The sequence below is a fragment of the Hemicordylus capensis genome, chromosome 3, assembly GCF_027244095.1.
Source record: "Hemicordylus capensis ecotype Gifberg chromosome 3, rHemCap1.1.pri, whole genome shotgun sequence".
In the NCBI taxonomy this organism is placed as follows: domain Eukaryota; kingdom Metazoa; phylum Chordata; class Lepidosauria; order Squamata; family Cordylidae; genus Hemicordylus; species Hemicordylus capensis.
In genome coordinates, this window is record NC_069659.1 from 210,745,782 (window position 1) to 210,768,468 (window position 22,687).

Sequence of the window (22,687 nt, forward strand, 5' to 3'; positions counted from 1 at the left end):
TCATGAAGATTTCACAAGGAAGTTATGGGATATGCATGATGTCATTGGGATGGCCTGCAAAACAAACTGTAAGAATAAGCAATCATGTTAGAATAAACCACCATCTGGAAAGTTCTAGGCTGCCTGACCGTCCATTTATCCGCTTCCCAGCTTGACAACCCACCTACTCCACACTGTTTGAGCAGTCCCTGTTTGACTTCAGACTGCCAGCACTGACGGAAATCTATAAATTCACTAGTTACACTAGTTTAGAGAAAATTCGTTTCCAAGCTGTATTAGGGCAGTTGGACCCTAATGAGAGCAAGACTTCCTCCCTTCATCCTGTTCCAGACAAGAGCTGCCAGGAAAACCTTTTTAAATGCCTGAGCTGCTCAGGTCCCAGTTCCTTGAGCTTCTTTCTCAGGTCCAGTTTTTAAAAAAAACCAAATCAAAAACTTGGAGGATTCCCCACCCCCACCCAAATTCAGACCAGGAATCAATCCTACTAATGGTTACTCATTTCCTTAGATCTGTGTTGGCCAATTACATTTTCTTTGGATGTTTTCTTCAAAGGCTGGTGGCAGTTGTTACGTTTTGGAAATGTATATATCCCTCCTGTTACAGCCTTGCCCTGTTTAGATCTCAAATGAACATGTTTGGTTTGGTGGGGGGGATTTTTTAGCATTTGGTTGTTATCATTGCTGATACATAGCTAGTAATATAAGCTGCTGGATATTTTAGACTGTTTTTCTTGAGCTCTTTCATGTACCCCAGGACAAGCATCCTTCAAAAAGACACTTGTCAGGCAAGGTTGCCATAGACTATGTGTCCTGCTGTTCCATCATTTAAAATAATGATCTAGCCATCAGCAGGCAGAGCTTGAGGGTGTGTGTACAATGGATTGTGGCAAAGTTGTATGAAATAGATGTGTGATTTTTTTGCTTTAATATGATAATAATTGCATATCTTTGTGATAAAGGGAAAAATCATATTGCAAAACCCCATTTTTAAAGAACAGAGTTTGCTGTGTTCTTAAAATAATGCTAACAAAACTAATATCTTTTCCCATGAAGGGTGAACAGATAGTATAAAACTGTACAGACAGAATTATTTCTGTGGAGCAATGAGGATGATCCTCCTTACTTGTGCTACGGCACTAATCCTAATCCTGCATCTGTTGCTTAATTACAGAAGTGTAAAGCTTAATGATACAAGTGTGATCATTAGGCCTGTGCACCACAGAAATATCGGACCACTTTTGATTTTATATGCAAAGAAATAATAATCGGAAGGCCGATACGGCCTCCCCAACACTATCGGTATTGGGTGGGCATTCACCTGATATTTTACCAATAATTTTCACTGGAAGCCAGCTTGGAGAGAGAGTCTCTCCAAGCTGGCTCCAGACCTGGATTTAAAGGACTGCATCCACAAAATTGTGGGTGGTGAAGGCCAAGGTAACACCAGGAAGCACCCATTGGCCCAGTGGGTGCTTCCTAGGGGGTTTCCTTGCCCCCCCTCACCAATTTCAATTTCAATTTCCCAACCAGGTTGGGAGCTGGCTTGGCTGTCAGAGCATGCCTCCTGCCAGTCTATCCACCCATATTGACAAGTGTGCCTTTTCTAGTGCCCCGGAATCACCACACAAGTGGGGCCTCCTTTGGTGCATTGGTTGGTGGGTCTGCTGACTCAACTCATGAGCTCTCAGTCCGTGGGTTGACTAGTGCCCCTATAGCTACATTGGTTTCCCCAGTAGACTTGCCCTCTCATAAGAGGGCTAGCTGCCAGACAGCAGATTTCAGTTGGGTCTGCATGGACTGCTTTGCTGGGGTCACCCCTCATGACATCCTCTAGGGTTATGGATGTAGCCCACAGCATCTGCCAGCATCCTTTGCCCTTCCTCATCTACATATCCCCTCTTAGGAAGTCTCCATGCTCCCTTCCCCTCTCTTAATTAAAGCAGAACAACCTGCTCGGACCCCAACCCCCAACCCCCCCCCCTGAGAATGTGTGTGTGTGATGGAGTGATGCCATCATTGGCAAAAGAAGTGCTGCCATGGCATGATATAACATTTAGATGGGTTTCCATGCCCTTTCCATGCCAAGGGAAGGCGGAGCACTCCAAAAATGCATGATTGTACCTGGCATGTTCCCTTGGAGATTGTGCCCAATTGTGGCTGCCCTGCTGACATGGTGATGCTTTGCCCACAGTGTGGCCATGTAGCTTGCTGGGATCTGCTTTGGAAGCCAAGCAGAAAAGAGGGGCTCCCCTCTCCTGCAACTGGAGTTTGGTGGGCCATGGTTTGGTGAATGTCTGTGGTGCAGTTTGGAGTTATGTTCTGAAACTTTGGCTACGTTTACCTCCAATTTGATGTTACATGTGAATGCAGCCTAGATTTCTGATGTAGATCTCATTGTTGGGCAAGCATTTACTCCTGTGCTAGACTGCATTAAAATCAACTCTATAATAACATCCACTAGTCCAGGCACTGCTTCTTCATTCTGGACCACTTCAGCAGCACATCAGAAGAATTTGTGTTACGGAATAGAGCTCCTCGTATATGCCTCATTGCTGTAGGAACAATAATAAGACTCTCTCATAGGGATGTGCAAGAATAAAAAATTGTGATTCGTTTCCCATTCGAATAAAAACCTGCTGTTTTGATTCAAAGATGAATGCAATCTGTTTGAAACAAGGCCGATTTGATTTGGACTTAGACTCAGTTCAATTAGACTCAGTTCAATTAGAGTCTAAGTTCAATTAGACTCTAATTGAATCCTAATTTATTCAACTGGAGGGAAGAGCCTCAAAACCAAGGAGGTGCCGAGGTGCTCCGAAATTACCTGTAATGTGCAGAGCCTGCAGTGGGGGTGGGAGGGAAGGCGATGACCCAACCCACATGCCCCTTTGCCAAAAAAGAGGCACAGAGGAGACTTGCAGGACGGGCAGCAGTGCCGGCGGGGAGGTGGCAGTGATCTGACCACCTGGTGCCCACCTTCCCCTTTGGCCTTCTTTGCCCTTTTTGTGCAAAGACACCGGTATTCAAGTGAAAAAAACAGTGGACTATCCCTTTAAATGGCCTCTCCACACTTGTGCAGAGGCCATTTAAAGGCTTAGGGATAGCCTGGTGTGTCACAACAACAACAAATATTTATATACTGTTTTTCAACAAAAGTTTCCAAAGCAGTTTACATAGATAATAAATAAATAAATAAATAAGAAAGATGGATCCCTGTCCCTAAAGGGCTCACAACCTAAAAGAAACATAAGACAGACACCAGCAACAGTCACTGGAGGTACTGTGCTGGGGGTGGAGAGGGCTAGTTACTCTCCCCCTGCTAAATTAAGAGAATCACCATATTTAAAAAGTGCCTCTTTGCCCAGTTGGCAGGTTTCAGTCTATTGTGAGCGGCCAGCCAGGGATGTTGTGGGCAGCCACGGGGAGGGATGGCAGGTCCAGTCGCCACCTTCCTACCGCTGCCAGCTCTGCAATCTTAACCTTTCCAGCCAGGAGCAGTTCAAAGGCACCTCCATGCCTCTTCTTCCTAAAAGAAGCAGCCAGATGCTGCAGGGCGATGGCAAGTGCCAGGCGGTCAAGTTGCCACCGCCTCCCCACTGGTGCTACTGCCAGCTCTGCAAGTCGCCCCCGCGCCTCTTCATGGGCAAAGTGGGAATGGCGGCTTGGATCACCGCTTCCCTCCTGCTGTGGGATCTGCAAATTACAGGTAATTTTGGGGCGCCCCAGAACATCTTTGTTTTTGTTTTTACATGCTAAAATGAGGCTCTCCCCTCCCCCTCCCTCCCCTCACCCCATACCCAAATTGATTTGGGTAGATTCAACTCGAATCTGGCTGATTCAATTTGAAACACTCAAAACAGCCCTTTTAGAATTGAAACATTTTGAGACCAAAACATTTTGCTCATCCATACTCTCTTAATGCAGTTAAGGGCCTTTGTGAATGCAGCAGCCAGTAGATCTTCCTTCTTCTTTTGCTCACTTACATATTTGCATGTTGAACTCACAAACAGGGCCATGCGGCTGTTTTCAGAATATATGGCTACTCGGGACAACTATCATTTGGACAGGCAACTGAGGGGCTGTACAATTTGGGGAGATGGGATAACTTTCTCTGGGCCTGCAGGCAACAATACCTCCCTTGCATATTATATAAAGACCAACTCACCCCTGGCTTGCATTTTAATTCACATCCTAACCATCTTAGGTATCCCATTAGAAGAACGTTGAAGTTCTTCACAGATTTTTCTTCTTCTAGAGAGTTCTCCTGTTGGCATCATCCATCTAATGTGGAAAGCACATTATTTTCTTTTCACATTAGCAAAGATTTTCAATACATAGAGTTAAGGCTAATGCCAGTAGTTAATTTTAAATTTAATTGCAAACACTGTTCTCCCATCTTTGGTCACAGGATTGATCTAATGCCACTCATCACTGGTTGTCTATTATTGGTAGAGAATTTTTGCAAAATTGCTTGCAAAAGGTTCAAGATCTTCTGATGTATCTGAAGCACATAAAAGGAACATGTAATATCTAGGCGAAGTCATTACAGCCCTTGATTTCAGTTGATTATGAGGAAATGATATGCCACAGAAATACAATAGATTGAAAGAAGTGTCTTTTATAGTATAAAAAGATAGATGCAGCTTGTTCCTTCATCTCATATCGTCTATGACAAAGTGAAATTGTTTAATACCTCCTTGTGAGGAAGCTAATAGGAGGTCATAAATCACACACATCAACTTTTCAAGGAATAAAATGCACTCTTTCCCAATGGATATTAGGATTGGACCATGAACTATAACAAAACAAGAGTGCGTATGGATGAAGCCTGCAGGTCTGGTCAACTTAACCCAGGTGGCTGCAACAAGATCTGACCTTGGACCGTTCTCTTTAGATTATTTGCTTAGACAGTATTCCTGCCATCCTTTATAATGTTACTTGGGGAAAGTCTGCCTGAATGATTTTTTAGTACTCAGAGTCCTTTGTTCTACTCTCTAAACATCCAAACACTGCTACTAACCTCATTCATCCATGTGCGGTTGTATTGACAGGATCACCTCAGTGTAAAATGATATGATCTGTTTTATAAGCATAGAGGCTGTTCTCATGAGCAGCCAAGACTGGGCTAGGGCTGCTAAGCCTGGGCTTGGCTGCATATGGGAAATGGTGGGAGCCGACCGGATCCTGGCGGCGCCTCAACGACAAACTCACCTAAGGAGCCCACTTCTTAAACAAGGTGAAGGGAGCAGCACTCCCTTAACCCTATTTACCTAACTGTGTGTCAATGCCAGCTGCTTTTAGCCAGTGCTGAACTCGGGGGCGTAGCAAGGTTGGAGTGGGCCCAGAGACAAGATTTTAAAATGCCCCCCCCTCACTGAAGCTCAGCTCATGAAGTAAAGAAATCTTAAATGAGGCTGAATAGAGGTAACAAAAAGCATAGTAAAATTTTTATTTGTGTGTGTGTGTGTGTGTGTGTGTGTGTGTGTGTGTGTGTGTGTGTGTAACCTATGTGCCACAAGAGAACATCATCCTAAATTATTTCTAAAAAGGTTTTGTAAAGGCTGATGCAAGTCATTTAATGGTACTAGAGAAAGCGATGCTGTTCTGGTAACTCCAGGTCTTAAAACTCACATCAATTTTGGAGGATGAATACAACTGAAGGAAGCCCGGGCGGGTGCGCGGCTGGGGGAGTCAGTCATGTGACTTGCCTCGGGGGGGGGCAAGGCAGTGGGCCCCCAGACAACTGTCTCCCCTTCCCCTATTATAGTTACACCCTGGCTGAACTGCTGTCAGGCACCCGCCTGTTGCTAGGGGGAACCCCCACAATTTACCATGCATTGGCATGGTGCATTGTGGGCTGGGACAATGCATCCCAGCCCCCTTGCCTTCACACTGCCAGGGGCAGTGGTGGAGCATCAGGGCACAAAATCCACATGGGCAGCTCCAACAAGATGATTATCTGCCCGGGAGGTAAGCTTTCCAAGGCTTCCTTCCCACCCTTATGCCCACCCTCACGCTTGATCGTGAGAAAGGCTCCATGGTGTCCTTAAGGCTAACTTAGTATTATGCATTCTACACAGGGTTTCCTTAGAAGTTGTCGGAGCTGTATTTGGTGGAGAACATGGCACCCTGCCCTCTGACAAAACATGCCCCCAAGAGCCCTATATACCAGTATTTGGCTTTCTGTGTTCACTCTCTGTATTATTAAATTCACATGTTGCTTAGCAAAGTTACACAAGCAAAAGACAGAGTCCTTCCTCAAGAAGTCTATTATCTAAATTTTGACAGTGAGGAAACAGTGAAAAGAGGAAAGAGATGGGATTGATGGTGAGAATAAAGGAGATGGAAGTGAACAGTTGAGATGTGCACAAAATGGATTTTGTGCTCTGTTTCGAGCTCAAAACAAAATGCAAATGAAACATTTCTTTGAAAACAGTGGTCTTGCTGGCTGTTTTGATGAAACAAATTCAAAACGTTGAGTGTTTTGGCCATAGAGAACCATAGGGAAACTTGGAACACCCCATTCTTCCTATGGGTAGCTCCTAGGGACACCAAAGTGGGGCATGATGGGTGCTACCTACCACTCAACCCACAAAAGAAATGGGCACTTTTAAACAAATTTTTAATCCCCCCCCCAAAAATCCCCATAGGATCCTATGGGGCTTTGGGGTAAAGATTAAAATTTTCTTTAAAATCACCCACTTGCCAATTTCTTTTGTGGGTTGGATGGTAGTAGCACCAATCACACCCTATCACACATCCCACTTTGGTGTCCCTAGGAACTACCCATGAGGAACAATGGGGTTCTTCGAGGTTCCCCATTGTTCTCCATAGCCAGAACAAGCTGCACCCACAGAGTGCACTGCACACAGGTTTTGCATTGCAATTTGCAATGCATTTTGCATCCCAGCCTTGATAGCACACTGTAAAAGGGAATCTGTCCCTCCCAACACAGAACACACATTTCAAACATAGTCCAAAGATGGCCAAAAAAGAATCACTGACCCAGAATCCACTGCCAGCCCCAGTGTCTGCACTGCAGTAACATCATTGGCACCAGAGCCCCTGGTGGCGCAGTGGTAAAACTGCCGCCCTGTAACCAGAAGGTTACAAGTTCAATCCTGACCAGGGGCTCAAGGTTGACTCAGCCTTCCATCCTTCCGAGGTCGGTAAAATGAGTACCCAGAATGTTGGGGGCAATATGCTAAATCATTGTAAACCGCTTAGAGAGCTCCGGCTATAGAGCAGTATATAAATGTAAGTGCTATTACTATTGCTAAATTGTTCTCTCTCACACAATTATGACTCCTTACATTACTTCCTAGCATTGCAAAAGCTGCCAAAGCAGCACCCTTTCTTAGCAGCAAGCATAGCCATATGCTCAACTAGAGCAATTTCAGCCACATTTTTGACACCTTGCAATGCAGATTGCATAGCAGACCAGACCAGTGAGTGAACCACAAGTTTGTCTCAAGGCCACACATGGAGCTCATCACAGCAGTCACCAAGACATATTATACAACACACACACAGAGCTGTGATTGCCAATTTCTCGCCAAAACACTATCTCATAACAAAACAAACCACAACTTAAGGAAGGCAGACACCCAGGTTCTGCTGTTGCCAATCTGAGATCCAGCAAAACCAGATAGTTATAGCAGCAATAGCACCACATATTATACTCAGTGCTAAGAGAAGAAAACCACAAAATCAAACCTTCCTTGATTCCTTCCTCCTCTCTTCCTGATGCATCCTTTTCAAGAGAAGCACATTATAAGGGCTCTCTCTGCCTCCCTGTCCCTTTGACTACATTTGGAAATTTCCTCCTTTTGTGCTCCCCCTCCTTTCTTCCTTCCTGAAGCCAATGGGGACACAGTTGCTCATGAAAAGACTTGATATGAATACTATTTGTATGATCCCTGAGATCACCTCTGTGCCCATAGTCTTTGGGGCTATTCTCACGAGCAGCAAAAATTGGGCTAGGAGAGCCTAGCCCGATTTTTGCTGCTTGTGTAAACCAGTGGGCTCGCAGGTGAGCCTGGTGGCTTACAAGCAGCTAGCCCGCTTTTGTAGCCCTCCCCTAAGCCCAGGTTTGCAGAGTGAGCGCTCCGCAAACCCAGGCTTCCCAATCGTGAGTAGCCGTGGCACGAGGAGACCCCCGGAGGAGAGGCGAAAAGCCGCCTCCCGGCTCTGGGGGTCTTGCGCAGGGCATGCTGGAGCTTCTGTGGGCCATTTGGCCCCCGCTCCCCCTAGCCCCCACTGACTCCATCATGGAGCCAACAATTGTGTGGGCGGCTGATCTGGCCGCCCAGGGCTCCTGCTGTGATCGTCTGCGGGGAGAGCGGGCGTAGCTCTCTCTCCCCGCTCAGCTCACCAAACCGAGTCTCACTGATCGTGAGACCCAGCTCTCTGTGCGGTGATGATGGAGTGACACACTCGAACAAGAATGCTGTTTTTTCTCTTCCATTCTGTCCCATCACAAACCTTTAAGAGAGGAGTCATTGAGTTAGGAGGGGACATGTGCAGGGCACTTTGCCCAAGGCCTCCTGAAACCTGGGCTTGGAACAAACCTACAACTGTTGACAAAAATGTAAAGTTTGCTAATATATAGACTCATGATTTTTAATAAAATCTACACTCCTAGAGATGGAAAATAAGTGAAAACATTGCAATACTTTGACCCCACCCCTGATTTCAGGGGTGCAATCCTTAAAATCCAGGTCTTCACCCAGCTTGGAGAAACTTTCTCTCCAAGCCAGCTCCTGGCATAATTTTTAAACATTGCACCCCATAAATTGGGGGTTGGTGGCCAAGGTAACCCCCCCTGGAAGCACCTGTTAGCCCAGTGGGTGCTCTTTGGGGGGTTACCTCAGCCCTCCATCCCCAAATTTTGGGGGTGCAGTCTTTAAAAGCCAGCTCTGAGCCATCTTGAAGATAGTCTCCTCAGGCCGCGTGGTTTTGTTCCAATATTACTATCAGACATAGAAGGATTTCAATAGGACAGCAGAAATTTTATCATAGTTCCACCAATGAGGCTCCCTGATATCATATCAGGAATCCTTCTGATAATGCCTGATAATGGGCATATCTGTCTGGACCAATACAATTGCACAGACCTACCAAAAACAGTTTAACCAAATTAAGTTTGCTAAATATCTCAATTCCATCTTAAGACTATTACAAACTGCAGAGTTGTATCTGGCAACATATATTTTTCTTCTTCCCCCTCTTTTTTACTTAACATCCAGCCTGAAGATGAGTTTTGATGAACGTGAAAGCTTGCTCACTACTTTCTGATTTTTAGTTGGTCCTGATAAAGGCATTCTGCTGTTTCTACTGTGTTTACTGCAATTGTAGTTTTGCCTAGAGGTTATTAATAATTGTTGTCTGTTTAGTAAGAGCGGTCTGAAATTTGAGAGATACATTTTGGTGAGAAAAAGCCAAGAATTGTGTTTCTAGGAAAAGATAACGTTGTTGTGGGGTACATCTGTGCAGTAAATATTGACACAATAGAACTGATTTGATATTCTAACCATGATACCATCCTCCATTGTTTGTCAGAGATGGAAAAAGCAAAGGCACATCAAACATTTGAATTAGTCGAGATGCATTTTGTAGATACTTTGTGGCAGATGGTACATCTCAATTAGAGACGCATGTTTTCAGTTTCCCTTATTCTAATGCATTTTTAAAATTATATTTCATTCTGGAGGAAGATCAGAGAGAGACGACAAAACTGGTGGTTGCCAGAATTAGCAGAGTTTTTTTTAACCTTAAGGGATCAGAGAGATTATTGTGCTTAATGGTGCACATATAGTAAATGCTATTCAGGAGTTGCAAATGCACTCATTAATTCATTTTTGAATTCTTCTCATATCAGTCTGGTCTTATGACCCCGCCAAAAAACAAAAAACAAAAAACAGTTCCAGTGCTTGGAGACTTGACACCTGCAATTAATATTGTATGTTCTCTCTGCAGAGGTTACCTGGGCCCTGGGGGGATAGGAGATGATGGAGAATACCCTAACTGCACTGGCGGTGCAGCAGGGTACATTGATAAGTGGCTGCTTGGAGAAGACCACATCTACCACTACCCTACGTGTAAGGTAATCAGTTATCCCAGGGACTGGCTCTGTGAAATCTTTTTAAGTGGTAGACTTATTTTGCCTTTGGCTTTCATATGATAGCATCACTCATCTAATAGCCCAGCCCAGCCATCCCCCACCCCTTCCCCATCAGACATTAGCCAGGTGCAGCCAAAGAGAATATTTATTGTGGCATCACCATCCTTTCTATTTTTAAAATTATTTGTTTATTTCCTGGAGAATAGAAGGAATCCAGTATCAGTTAAGGCTTGAAAACTAGGATTTTCAGAGTTAAGTTCAAAAACACTCTCAGCTCTTTGAGATATATCTTTTTGATGGCTCAGCGGGGAAATGACTTGACTAGCAAGCCAGAGGTTGCCGGTTCAAATCCACACTGGTATGTTTCCCAGACTGAAACCCCTATATCGGGCAGCAGCAATATAGGAAGAGGCATCATCTCATACTACACAGGTGATGGCAATGGTAAACCACTCCTGTACTCTACCCAAGACAACCAAAGGGCTTTGTGGCTGCTAGGAGTCGACACCTACTCGATGGCACACTTTACCTTTACCTATAACAGTATAAAAGCAGCCCAAGTGACTGGACAATTGGTCCATCTGCCCTCTCTCTGGCATTGGTGAGATCCAGATATTTCAGGAAGTTTTAACACCTCTCACTCTGCAGATTAAGAATTCTCTGACAAGCATATGTTCCTAGTTTCTAGAAGTTGACTTCCTTGTAAACATAATATTTACACTGTTGAGTATCTAGATCAGTGATGACCAACTTCTGTATTCTTGACCACTCTAATTTCCAGTCAGTGTTCTAGGGTCTGGAAGTGTATTTTGCTGCACAAACTGACTATTCCCAAGTAGCTGGACTCCATGATGAAGTTGGTGTCAACTAATAGTAAGGGTTTTTCCATTATGGAGCACATCTGCTCAAGTACAGGATTATATTTATTTCCGTAGGACATACAAAATCCAAAGAAGATAAAACATTATATTGTGGATATGTCTTACAACTTGGACATGTTTCTCTCTTATTAAAAAGTGAAACGATGGGCACACCTTTTACTGGGACATGCAAGGCCATCCTTAAAGAGCCCTGGCTGGGTGTGGGGCCTAGGGCAAATCAGGCAGTGCAAGGCCCCCTTCTAGTTAATTCTAATAGGGGTTAAAAGAGTGGGGCCCGGGACAGTCGCCCTGCTTGCCATGCCCTAAGGACAGCCCAGGGGACATGATTCACAATTGGTAGGGATGCTGGGGCTGAATATGGTAAGCAGGCTGCCAGTTGGCTATTCTGGAATAGGTAGTGAAAGTAAATGAATTAATGTGGCTGCCAAGGTAGTATTTAGATCTTCAGTCATGGGATGCTGTGCTTACAAAACAACAGACTAACTTTGACAATACAATGATTTCTTACACTTCAGTCCCTGGTGAGAGTTTAGTTTTCTCAGATAACCATTTAAAGAGAGTTTCATGGAATAGTGGGCTAAGGCTTCAGTTCCCCCCACCCCCACCCCAGTGGCTGTGATGGGCCCCCTCCATATGCAAAAAGGTTCTGATGAGGCACTGGGCTTCCAGAACTCTGGAGTCCTCATTGCCAGGGTGATGCAATCAACAGGGATGACAGAACACTGGGAAGTAGAAACAGTTGGGAGGCACGAGCAGCCAGTGAAAGAAAGTTGAGTCTGGTGGCTTAATGTGGGCTGGTGAGGAGAACGCAGCAGAGAAGCAAGGGACCAACTCTGTGACAAATCATGTGCTGGCAAGCCGTACAATTACATTTCTTGTTCACTCCATCCTCCAGATTGGAAGTGAAGGGGGTAAGATTTTTCTCAAGAACAAATGGTTGCTGTCTCTTACTGTAGAGAAATTACTGGTTCAGTTGTTTAGATATGTTTATAGTTTTGTGTAATTTGTCTATGGAGGGAAACTGATGGGTATGCTTGTTAAAAAGCAGTTAAGTATTTTTATTTATTTATTTTTACATTTATATCCTGTTCTTCATCCAAAGAACCCAGAGCTGTGTACAGGGTTATGTCTGTCCTCACAACATGCTTGTGAGGTAGGTTAGACTGGGAGAGAAGTGACTGGCCCAGAGTCACCTAGTGAGCTTCATAACTGAATGAGGATTTGGACTCAGGTCTCTTTGGTCCTTGTCTAAGCACTACCCCATGCTGGTGTACAGTACCGGTGACATTTGAGATCCAGAAAGATCACAGAGTTATGGCAAGCTCTTCACAGTGTGTTGATCTTGGATCTGAATGGGAGACTGGGCTTCATTTCCTGTTTAGCTTTTCTGGGTGGCTTTGCACAGTCCTGATTTATACAATGACTCATCCAGCCCAGTAATGATAATCCTGACTGGCAGCTTTCCAAGTTATCTTTTCTACATGGCAGTCTACCTGACATACCTAACTGCTGATGCCTTTAATTGATCCAAGGACTGTATACGTGCCAAGGATGATGAGCTCTGCTGCTACTGAGCAACTGTACCTTGCCTTCTTTCTCTGTCTCTGTCTCTGACTGTGTGTGTGGGGGGGGGAGAGGGAGCAGGAGGGAGGGAGAGAGAGATATGTGTGTCCATTTTTAAAATGGAAATGATACTGATCAACTTCCCAATGTTGTTGTAATGGCAAACAAGATGTGACAAGTGATATTGAATAGGGCTGCAATCTTCAATAGGTTTAACTGTTAATGATAAAATAAAGGTTTAATTGGAGGGGGCCATGGCATTGTCCAGCAATCATTGACACCCTAAGGAAACATCTGGTTATGTCCTTCTTTCTTTGAGGTGTACCAATAATTGTCTGCCACATGCTCACTCTGTAGTGACTATAGCCAAATGGAGAGCTGGTGGGGATGTGCAGTTCCTCTTCTTTATGATAGTATTTCTACCTTCCCACATACTGATCTTGGGCTGTCTGTGGATAGCTGTGTAATGATTGGAATGTCTGTCCAATAATCAGAATAACTGCACTCAAGTAATTTGAAAGAAAGAGGGGTGGCTGGATGCTTTGCCCATGCCTTATGCAAGAACCTGTTGGCTTAAGGCTGCATCATGTTCTCCTTTGGGAAAGCATATCTATAAGCCCCTTTGGAGGATATGGATTCCTGCTATGACCTGGAACTGGCTAGGTTCCCCATTGGGAAGCATATGTGTTATGACCTGAAATGTGAGGGAGGACTTGAAAGGGAACCTCTTTCTTTTTTAGTTCTCCACTGCTGCACAAGCCAGTGCATTTTGTCAACATTTGCCTAAACAGATATATAGTTATAATGAAATCTAGGAACTGTGAATATCCACAGCATCCTTAGGAGCTGGTCATCTCTAGTATCCAGTAGAGGGATAAGACAAATTTAACAATGTCCCAGCAATTTATTATGAAAATGGGTTATGGCATGTGTGGCAGTGTTCCCACCCTCACCATATAGTTAGATATTACAGATTATTGGCTTCCCAATGTCACATTCCCAAAGGTTTAGAAGCAGCCCCTTGTGGCAAAGGGTCATTTGTTTCTAGCTCATGTTTCATATCTTTAAGTGGTCTACCATTCCTATGGGCACCTTGCTGAGACCTCTGCAAGCTACATGCACTATGACGTCAGCAACAGCTCAACCAATCCCCATCTTGATTCCTCATCATTCTTGAGACCTTTTGGCTGAGATTGGTTTGGACCACCTGACGCTGAGAAAACAGCCAGTTTACAGGTTCAAACCTCATGGATGTGTGACATATCCATATAACTGTCATACAGTTTTTAAGTATAAATAGAGGGGAGGGGGATGGGGAAGAGAGAGAAACATGTTTGCAATTTATCTGATTAAAGACAATGATATCCTATTAAAAGCTTTAATACCCCTTTTCACCTTCCGACAAGATATCTCAACCAGTTAATGTGGAGATGGGAGGAAGAAGCAGGATGGACTGTAGGGCTTGAATTGGAAAAAGGTTTGCTTATCCTATGTTCAGTCACAAAAGCGAGTATTCAAATGCATTTACTCTCCTCTCCTTCCTTGCAACTTTAAGGAGTTGCAAGAGAGAGGGAAAATGACTCTTCTCTGTGCTTAGGAGTCATGGTAAATACTGTTCCCCAAGCATGTTGTTGTTCAGACTATTTATATACCACTTCTCAACAAGAAGTTCTCAAAGTTCACACAGAAAAAATAATGTGCATTAAAAATGGCCAATTTGATTGCACTGGAACACCTGCTCCCACCCCAGTCTGAAGCTTAACTTCTGAATTTCTTTCTCCTGTTCATTAAATGAAATGAGCAGAGCTTATTGGCAATAACCACAATGCTACACTATTTTCTGGGTTACATCTCACATTATATTTTGTTATTGCTTAAAAATAAATTGAGGGGTGGGAAGCAAAATTACGTATATTTGTATCTGCATAATTGCTACATAGTAAAGATTTGGATACCCTGGTATGGAATTAAGATTTAACTACACATGCATATACATACGTACGCACCCCCACCCCACACACTCATACACCAAATTAGCTGACTGGCTCTGAGATTATTGTGATTTTAAATCTTGGACTTTATGTTTTTATGCTTTTACTGTCAGCCACCATGAGGAGCAGCATGCTGGAGATAGAAAGGTGGGATAGAAATGTTTTAAATAAATAATGGCTGCATCTGATACAGTACATACATATATAACCATAAGGCAGTGAGACAGGTTGGATGTGTGCCATGTGCTCTTATGCGGCACACATTTATTCTGTGACCCAGTGTATTATCTCCTGGGAGGCTGCCTGGTGCTTTAGACCTTGAGAGTTTTGAGTAATTTCAGCAATGTGTTCTTTATTGTCAGGAGCTGTACAAAACCACTCAGCCTTTTGATCCGGAAGGCATTTTGGGTACAATCAACTCCATTGTGATGGCTTTCTTCGGACTTCAGGTAATTGCAAGCAGCACATCAAATATGAGCTGTGACCTCCTGCTTGTTAAAGTGTTCTTGTGTTAATTGTTTTGTGGTTAATACAGTCTGCATGAGGCTCCGCTGGATTCCAATGGCCATATTTTCCTCTTCATACACAGTGGCAGCCACAGAGAGCTGGGTTGTCAGAAGGAGCTCAGCACAGAATGAGAGTCTCCCTTATCTTAGCTGAGGTGTGTATGTGGGGGGGGGGCAGGTTTGAGTGCTAGGGCCAGCTAGATTGCTATTACAAGAAAGGTAAAAAGGGTTTATTCTTATACCAACAAGAGTTGTCTTACAGATTAAGTGGGTAGGCGAGGTAGGTTACCATTTCATCCTGACTCTTTGGGTCAGGAGACGAGAGTAGCTATACTGGATCTATCTATCTATCTATCTATCTATCTATCTATCTATCTATCTATCTATCTATCTATCTATCTATCACATTTTTATACCGCCCAAAATGCAAGTTCTCTGGGCGGTTTATAAGACTGGGAAGATGCATTGAGAAAGCCTGTGATTACTGGAGCTGGAAAAGCGGATCCTTAAAGTAGAGCAGACAGAAGGTACTTGTTTGTTGATCAGGCAAGGACAGAAAGCCAAGCTTCTAGTATATGTACCTGGACAATCCAGAGGCTTCCTATTCCTTGCCCATAATGGGGCCCAATTTTGGCCACCCCTATTCATTTCTGTGCCTGAATGAAGGTTCTCAGACCTGAGTGTGCATGGACAGTTATGAGCCCATGAGTTTAGAATGAACCAGGAACATCCAGGCCAGGAGATTCCTGGTTTTAAGCCCTGGGGTCCCTAACACTTGGAAGACTGTCTCTATGAGGCGGGTCTCACAATCGGTGAGACCCGCCTCCGGAGGGTTTGTGGGGAGAGCAGGCTAAGCCCACTCTCCCCGCAGATGATCATTAAGCCCTCCCCGGGCGGCCGGATCAGCCGCCCACATTACTGCTGGCTCTGTCATGGAGCTGGCGGGGGCTTGGGAGTTCGGGGGCCATGCGGCCCCCAGGAGTTCCAGCATGCTCTGCGCAAGCGTGCAGAGCATGCTGGAGAGACCCCCAAGCTGGGAGGCTGCTTTTTAGCCTCCCAGTCAGGGGTCTCCTCATGAATTGCTGAAGCGCGGAACTGCGCCACAGCAACACACGATCCGGAAACCCCAGTTAGCAGAGCGCTCGCTCCACTAACCTGGGCTAAGGGGAGGGCTTCGCAAGCGGGTTACCCGCTTGTAAACTACCAGGCTTGCCTGTGAGCCCAGTGATTTACACAACCAGCAAAAATCGGGCTAGGCTCTCCTAGCCCTATTTTTGCTGGTTGTGAGAAAAGCCTCTGAGGTCATTCACACAATCGAAAACTCTGTTCTACCTGGGTTTGGGAACTGAATGTACTCCCAATTTTTGATCGTGTGGAAGCAAGGTTAGAGGAAAACCTGGGTAGAAGTGATTGTGTGGAAGCAAGGTAGGAGAAAAAGCTACCCAGGTTTTCCTCTAACCTTGCTTCCACACAATCAGAAATTGGGAGTACACACAGCTCCCAAACCTAGGTAGAACACAGTTTTCGATTGTGTGAATAACCTCTCTATGGGGCTATTCTCACATTTAACAAAAATTGGGCTAGGAGAGCCTAGCCCGATTTTTGTTAATCATCAGAACCACTGGGCTCTGAACCACCGGGTGCTTGCGCAGGGAATACTGGGGCTTGCGGGGGTCACGCGGCCCCTGAGCTCCCCAGCCCCCACTGGCTCCATCTCGGAGCTGGCAGTCGTGTGGCTCCCAGGGCTCCCTCCCTGCTCACCCGAAAAAACTGGGTCTCACAGATCGTGAGACCCGGCTCAAAATCTTTCTGCAGACAGGTGAAAAAGAAATTCACTTTCTTCTTTGGGAGCTAGGGGTAGTTTTTTTCAATGGGCTATAGATGGTTCTGGAGCTGTGGAAGATGGACAGTCAGAGGTGCACCTAGGTAATTTTGGAGCCTGGTCTTAAAGGCCTTTGGCCCTAAAGGCCCTAACCCTAACCCTTTAAAGTCCTCCTCTTCCCCACCCCCACTACCACTGCAAATTAAGCATATTTTTTAACACATAGGTTCTTGAGGGCACAAACCACATCACACAGAACAGACTAAAGATGATTTTGGGGGCCCAGGGGATATGGAGGCCCTGGACTTTGGCCCTGAAGTTCAGGGGTAAGAGCGCCTCTGTGGACAGTTGCATGGGAAAACAATGTCGATCAGGGTCCAACTACACATGATGCTTAGTCAGATGCGTGTTTTTAATTTTTTTTTTTAAGCAGCTGCAGGAAGCTTCACTCTGGATTGGAAGTTCATGCTGGGAGGAAGTGATGCTTATCTCTTTTCCTGCTGACTATTTGTCTTATCAAAATTGCCCCCCTCTGAGCTGCTTTGTGCTCTGCAGGAGAAAAGATACAGGCACTCATATTTTCCCCCCCACAGGTCAAAAAGCAGTCTGGAGAGGCAGGCTTGAGAAAAACAGCCATCGGAGAAAGAAGTTAGTGTTCTCTCCCTATCCATGAACCTTTGATCCTGATTGCAATTTCTCGCAGCCGATTTGGGTAAAAAAAGAGAAAACCCCTTGAGAAAGCATTCACATGACTGAATATCACGGTTTGTTGCACTCTGGGGAAATGGTGACTCAGTTTCCTCTAATACGTTTCCTGGGAATGAAATCCATCTCAATGTTATGTCAGAACCAAACCACAGAGGCTAGAAAGACTTCTCTATTAATGAAATGTGAAAAGTTTGGGGTGACTGACTCTGAATGTGGAAGAATGAATTAATAGTTTTTATTCTAGAGTGTTGGGCATAGCAGTAAAAAATTTTTGGGGGGGTGGCAGCTATGATGAAACAGCGGAAGTACACTTCTATAGTTTTTACAAATAGATCTTGAAGAAGTTTGTTTTGTGTCATTCAGTCTCATCTTCCCTCCAAAGTCAGAGCGCCTTCCATGGAGTTTCCCAACAGCCTTCCATCCATATATTAGCAAGATCCAGGCCTGCTTAACTTTAGAAATGGAGTGTGTTCATGAGCCTCCCAACCATTCTCTGAGCCCTGTTGATTTTGATGGAAAGATCTGCATGCAGGGGCCTGCAGGAATTCAATATCACACTTGTGAAGCTTTCCTACAAAATTCTTGTAGATTGTTCACTTCAGGGAGGCACATTCCATAGGGATTTCTCTGTGAAAGAAAAATTTGCATCAGAATACTGTATCCTATATAGACCTTTGATAGTAATGACAAGGACATGACCCCTCTTTAATATTGCCTGTGGAGTGGGGAAAAAGAGGAGTCTCAGCCATTTTGTATATACACCCACCAAGTATCAATAGAATGGGTTTGTTTTAATGAGGAGAAAGAAACCTTGCATATTTTTCTTTCTAGCATTTTAAAGACATTAATTTGTTTAACAGATGCTGCACATTGTGAGAACACGAACAAACCAAGTAAAAAGCACAACCTCTTTTCTCTGTAATATTTAGGAAAATGGGGTGTTGCATTAATAAATGGAGAAGTTGCATCTTAAGGAGTCTTTTACGACTCCCTTGGTCAGAGGCTACTTACCAGTAGAATTTTGAAACACTCCAACTTTATGGGACTCCTGCTCACTAATTTTACAACCACAGTGAATTCTTGGACTTGTATGAGGTGTCAGGTCTGTCAGCTGGGAGAGACAGAGAGAGGATTATAAAACAAGTCTGGGAGAGTAGTTTCCCTCCGCCCAATGTTTCCCATTTGCTGTCAAGGCCCTTTCAGCAGAGTCCTCCTTCAGGACAGCTGCTGCCTGACATCATGGTACAGGCTAGATTTCCCTGCAGATGTTTGCTGTGTAATTTGCTGAGAGTGGTTTTTAAATCCAGCAGGGTATTGAGACTTCAGTCTTAACCAATTGTTGCTTTTAGAGGAGAGCTTTTTAAAGTTGGTCACAGTGAGCCTTCAAGGAGGGGGGAGATACACTTGAAGCCTCAATGAATCATGGCCTTGGGTTTGTCCACTCTAGCAGTGCTTATTCCTTAGTGTGGCTTGCACTGGCTGTGCCGAGTGCAACATTCGTTGAGCCCTTTCTCACAATCAGTGAGGAGAGCTTGGTGGAAGGAGGCAAGGGATGCTGCTCAAACCTACCTTCCTCCTTGCATATTATTCCTCAATTCTTCCTAGGCAGGTGAATCTCTCACCCAGGCAATTGCAGTGTGGAGGGTCAGGGGATGGGCACATCATCCCAGTCCCCAGAAATCCCACAGTGCACCGTGTGAGTGTGCAGTACATTTTGGGGGTGGCCCCGCAGTCTCTCAGCAACAGCAGATGATCACAAAAACAGGGCTAAGAGATCACTCACTCCCTTAACCCTTAAGGTAGGCTCTGCAAGCGGGTTTGCTGCTGTGGTTCCGCTGGCGGCCACTTGCCTCAAGCTGCTTCTCACGTGCAGCCAAGACCGGACTTGGCTGCCTTAGCCTGGTCTTGGCTCTGCACGAGAACAGCTTCTTTGTCTTTCTTGAGGATAATGGTGTGGGGATCTGTGTGGGTGCGCATGGCAAACATATGGTTTGGGTCCACTGAAATAAAAACTTTCACTATGGAAGCTTCTTGTTACAAAAATTTAAATGCAGCACTTTGAGGAAGTGGAAAGATGAAGGTCTAATCTTTTTATAAATATACTAGTAAAATGGCTTGAAGTTTGCAAGCATATTAACATCTTTCCTCACTGTGACTCTAGTGTTTTCATAGCTCTATGAGGTCCCATTCCCCATGCTTTCCAAAAGAAGAGTTTTTCTGCATTTTCCAGGAAAGTAATAATTTTTTCTGGGGTTTGGGATTTTTTTTGGTAGTCTAGGCAAGGTCTGAAACCTACTTGTGAAAATGGCATGTTTCTATCTTTCGTGGTTTCGTTTACAAGTTTCATGTCAGTCAGTGAGTCAGTCAGTCGATGAGGCCCAAGCAGATTCATATTATAGACAGTCTGCTAATAGTGTATATTCTCAGTATCACTGCAATGTTTCAAATACCTCATTTCTAATGAATATTTCCAAAACAGAGGATTACTCCTGAAAAGGGTTCCATGACTGGATAGATGTTCATAAATACTCTATGGATGACTCGTATGGAAATTTCTTTACACTCTTGTCTTATCTCAGGATTGTTACCTTGAAATTACAAAGAATCCTAGAGTCTTTCTGTTAAATTCCTGGGTCATTCCTAATTCATGAAAAATTTCTATGGAACGATCAATGACTCCACCTACTGGAGATCATAGACCTGGAATTGTACTCAGTCCTGGTGTGTGTGTGTGGGGGGGTGGGTGGGTGGGTTGTCATTGGGTAGTTCTCATGACTGGATGTCTGTTGAAGGAGCTTCCAGCTAGGATCTAGCAGCCATGCTCACTCGCAAAAATGGATCATGTGGGTGGCGAAAAACCCAGTCAGAAGAAGTGATTACGTGGGAGGAACCATCCTGGTCTGTCAGTGCAGGCAGCTGACACGAGTAATCTGCACCAAGAGACCAGGATTGCTCTTCCCACACGATCATTTCCTGGTCTTCCAGCTGGGTTTTTTGCTGCCTATGTGATCTATTTTGGGGAGTATGCACTCTGCTGGATACCAGCTAGAAGCTTCTCTAATGGACTTCCAGTTGTGAGAACCAGCCCAATCTGAGTTTTCACAAACCGTTGGTTTGCCCCTAGAATCTCTCTCTCTCATTTCTTTTAGGAATACTCACCGCTAATCCCATGCGTGGCAGCTCTCGCAATAGTTCTCAAGCAAGCTGCCGGCAGGGGAAGAGGAAAGCAGCGGTGCCAGAGGCGAGGCGGGAAACAAAACAACAGCGGGCTGGGGGGAGAAAGTGGCAGCAGCGGGCGGGCTGGGAAAGAAATCGGCAGGCGGGTGGGCGAAACTAGAGGCACAGATGTTCTGCACCATGCCCAGCTAGTTTGTAAGTAAATCAGAACTTGAAGTGAGAACTTGATAGGGTTGCTATCTTAGCATAATTAATTCTGTAAAAAAAATACATTGGCAGATTCTTCTGATTTATCCTGTGAATTTGAAATCCATGTTCTGCTTCATGGAATGGCTAGAGTGTTGTGGCCCATCTCCCTGCACCACCCCCCAAAACAGATTTGGATGTGTATCCATTTGGAATAGTGTCATTCTGAGTCTGGCAAGCTTTTGTCTGCATCCAGCTACATATATGCATGTGCAGCAGGCAGACTGCATGCCTATAGCCCATGTTGGATAATAATTAACAGCACTGATTAACTGTTAACCAGGTGAAGGCAGTGGGAAGGACAACTAAATGCAAAATATCACTCCAAAACAAGCCCTTCATTGCTGTCATTGGTTTTCTGACCAGGACTGAATCATTGCAGAAACCTTGTACCTTGAACATTGTTCCTCATCCAGTTAGGGATATGCACGCACATGCTCGCTAGGTGTATCTGGGTGATTATGTCCAAACTGGCTGTGTGTTGCTGATGTAAGGTATTTGCTTATTTAGCCCATTTGCAGTGCAATTACTGTTTAAGAATGGTGAGGTCTGTAATTTGGAGGAAATTCATTCTAGGGATGTGCGGAACCAGTCCAGGGGTTTGGTGGTTCGGTTCGGAGGTTCTGGGTCGAACCGAACATGCCGGTTCCGTCCAAACCAAAGCCCCGTGCAAGTCCGCAATTTTTTTAAATTTTTTTTAACCTTCAGCCCCTTGGGGGGGGGGGTCCTGTAGGCTGTGGGGGGGAGGGGGTCCACGAGGGTTCCCCCTCTTTCCGCTGGCCTCTCACATCACTGCCATGACCCGTCCAGAGCCCCTTTTCTGGCCCGTTCAGGCCTCTGTAGATCAGCACGGTGGCCATTTTGGAGGCTGCCACACATGTGCAAATGGCCCCTGTGAGGCCTGGCATGGCCCAGGGCCTCTCAGAGACCATTTGTGCATGTGCGGTGGCCATTAAAAAATAAATAAATTAAAAAATGGCTGCCAAAATAATTGGCCACTGCGCATGCGCAAATGGTCTCTGTGAGGAGAGGGCCTGATGGTATTTTTTAAAAAATAAAATAAAATGAAAAATTTGTGAACTCCCCTCCGAACCAGGCGCGGGGGGGGGGGGCGGGTTTCGAAGGGGTGCTGGACCAAACTGGTCCGGTCAGCCGGTTTTATGCACACCCCTAATTCATTCATTTATTTATTTCTCATATTTTTATACTGCCTGATATGTACATCTCTACGCGTTGTACAAATTTTAATATTAAAAACCACACATTAAAATACATAAAAACACAATAAGAACAATATAAAAAAATTATTAAAATTAATTCTAATTAAAAGCTTGCAAGTACAGGAGAGTCTTGAGGGTCTTGAGAGTCTTGAGAGAAATGCAGCTTCCTGGGAGAAATTAGGCGGTGTGTTTAGTCAGTATGCACTTAGATCTCCGGCTCTCATGGTCAAGCTGCTAAGAATGCATTCTTCTTGATGTGTGCAAATCCCATTGTGCAGAGAATTTCCGCAGTTCTCACTTCTGTGAAAGATGGTGAATATGTTGAGAGCTCAGTGATGGATGGCACTCAGCTGATGCTTGTAGGCTGGATCTGGATGACATTTTACTTATTTAGCCATGGCAGTTTACTGGAGAAGTACACTGTGGTAATGAGTACATGTTTTGCATCTTT

At 44.7% G+C, this 22,687-nt stretch overlaps 1 protein-coding gene across 11 annotated transcripts in view; it reads left to right on the top strand.

Moving 5' to 3' along the window:
• Positions 1-22,687, top strand: part of LOC128352324 (heparan-alpha-glucosaminide N-acetyltransferase-like) — a 255,724-nt gene that overhangs the window by 167,687 nt on the left and 65,350 nt on the right. For 10 of the 11 annotated variants that reach the window (XM_053312818.1, XM_053312819.1, XM_053312828.1 and 7 more), the window contains 2 exons: positions 9,978-10,104; positions 14,920-15,006. In XM_053312818.1, the coding sequence (XP_053168793.1) occupies positions 9,978-10,104; positions 14,920-15,006 (214 nt within the window). Of the gene's footprint in view, positions 1-9,977; positions 10,105-14,919; positions 15,007-17,478; positions 17,534-22,687 lie in introns of all 11 variants that reach the window. The other variant, XM_053312826.1, reaches the window with a different exon arrangement.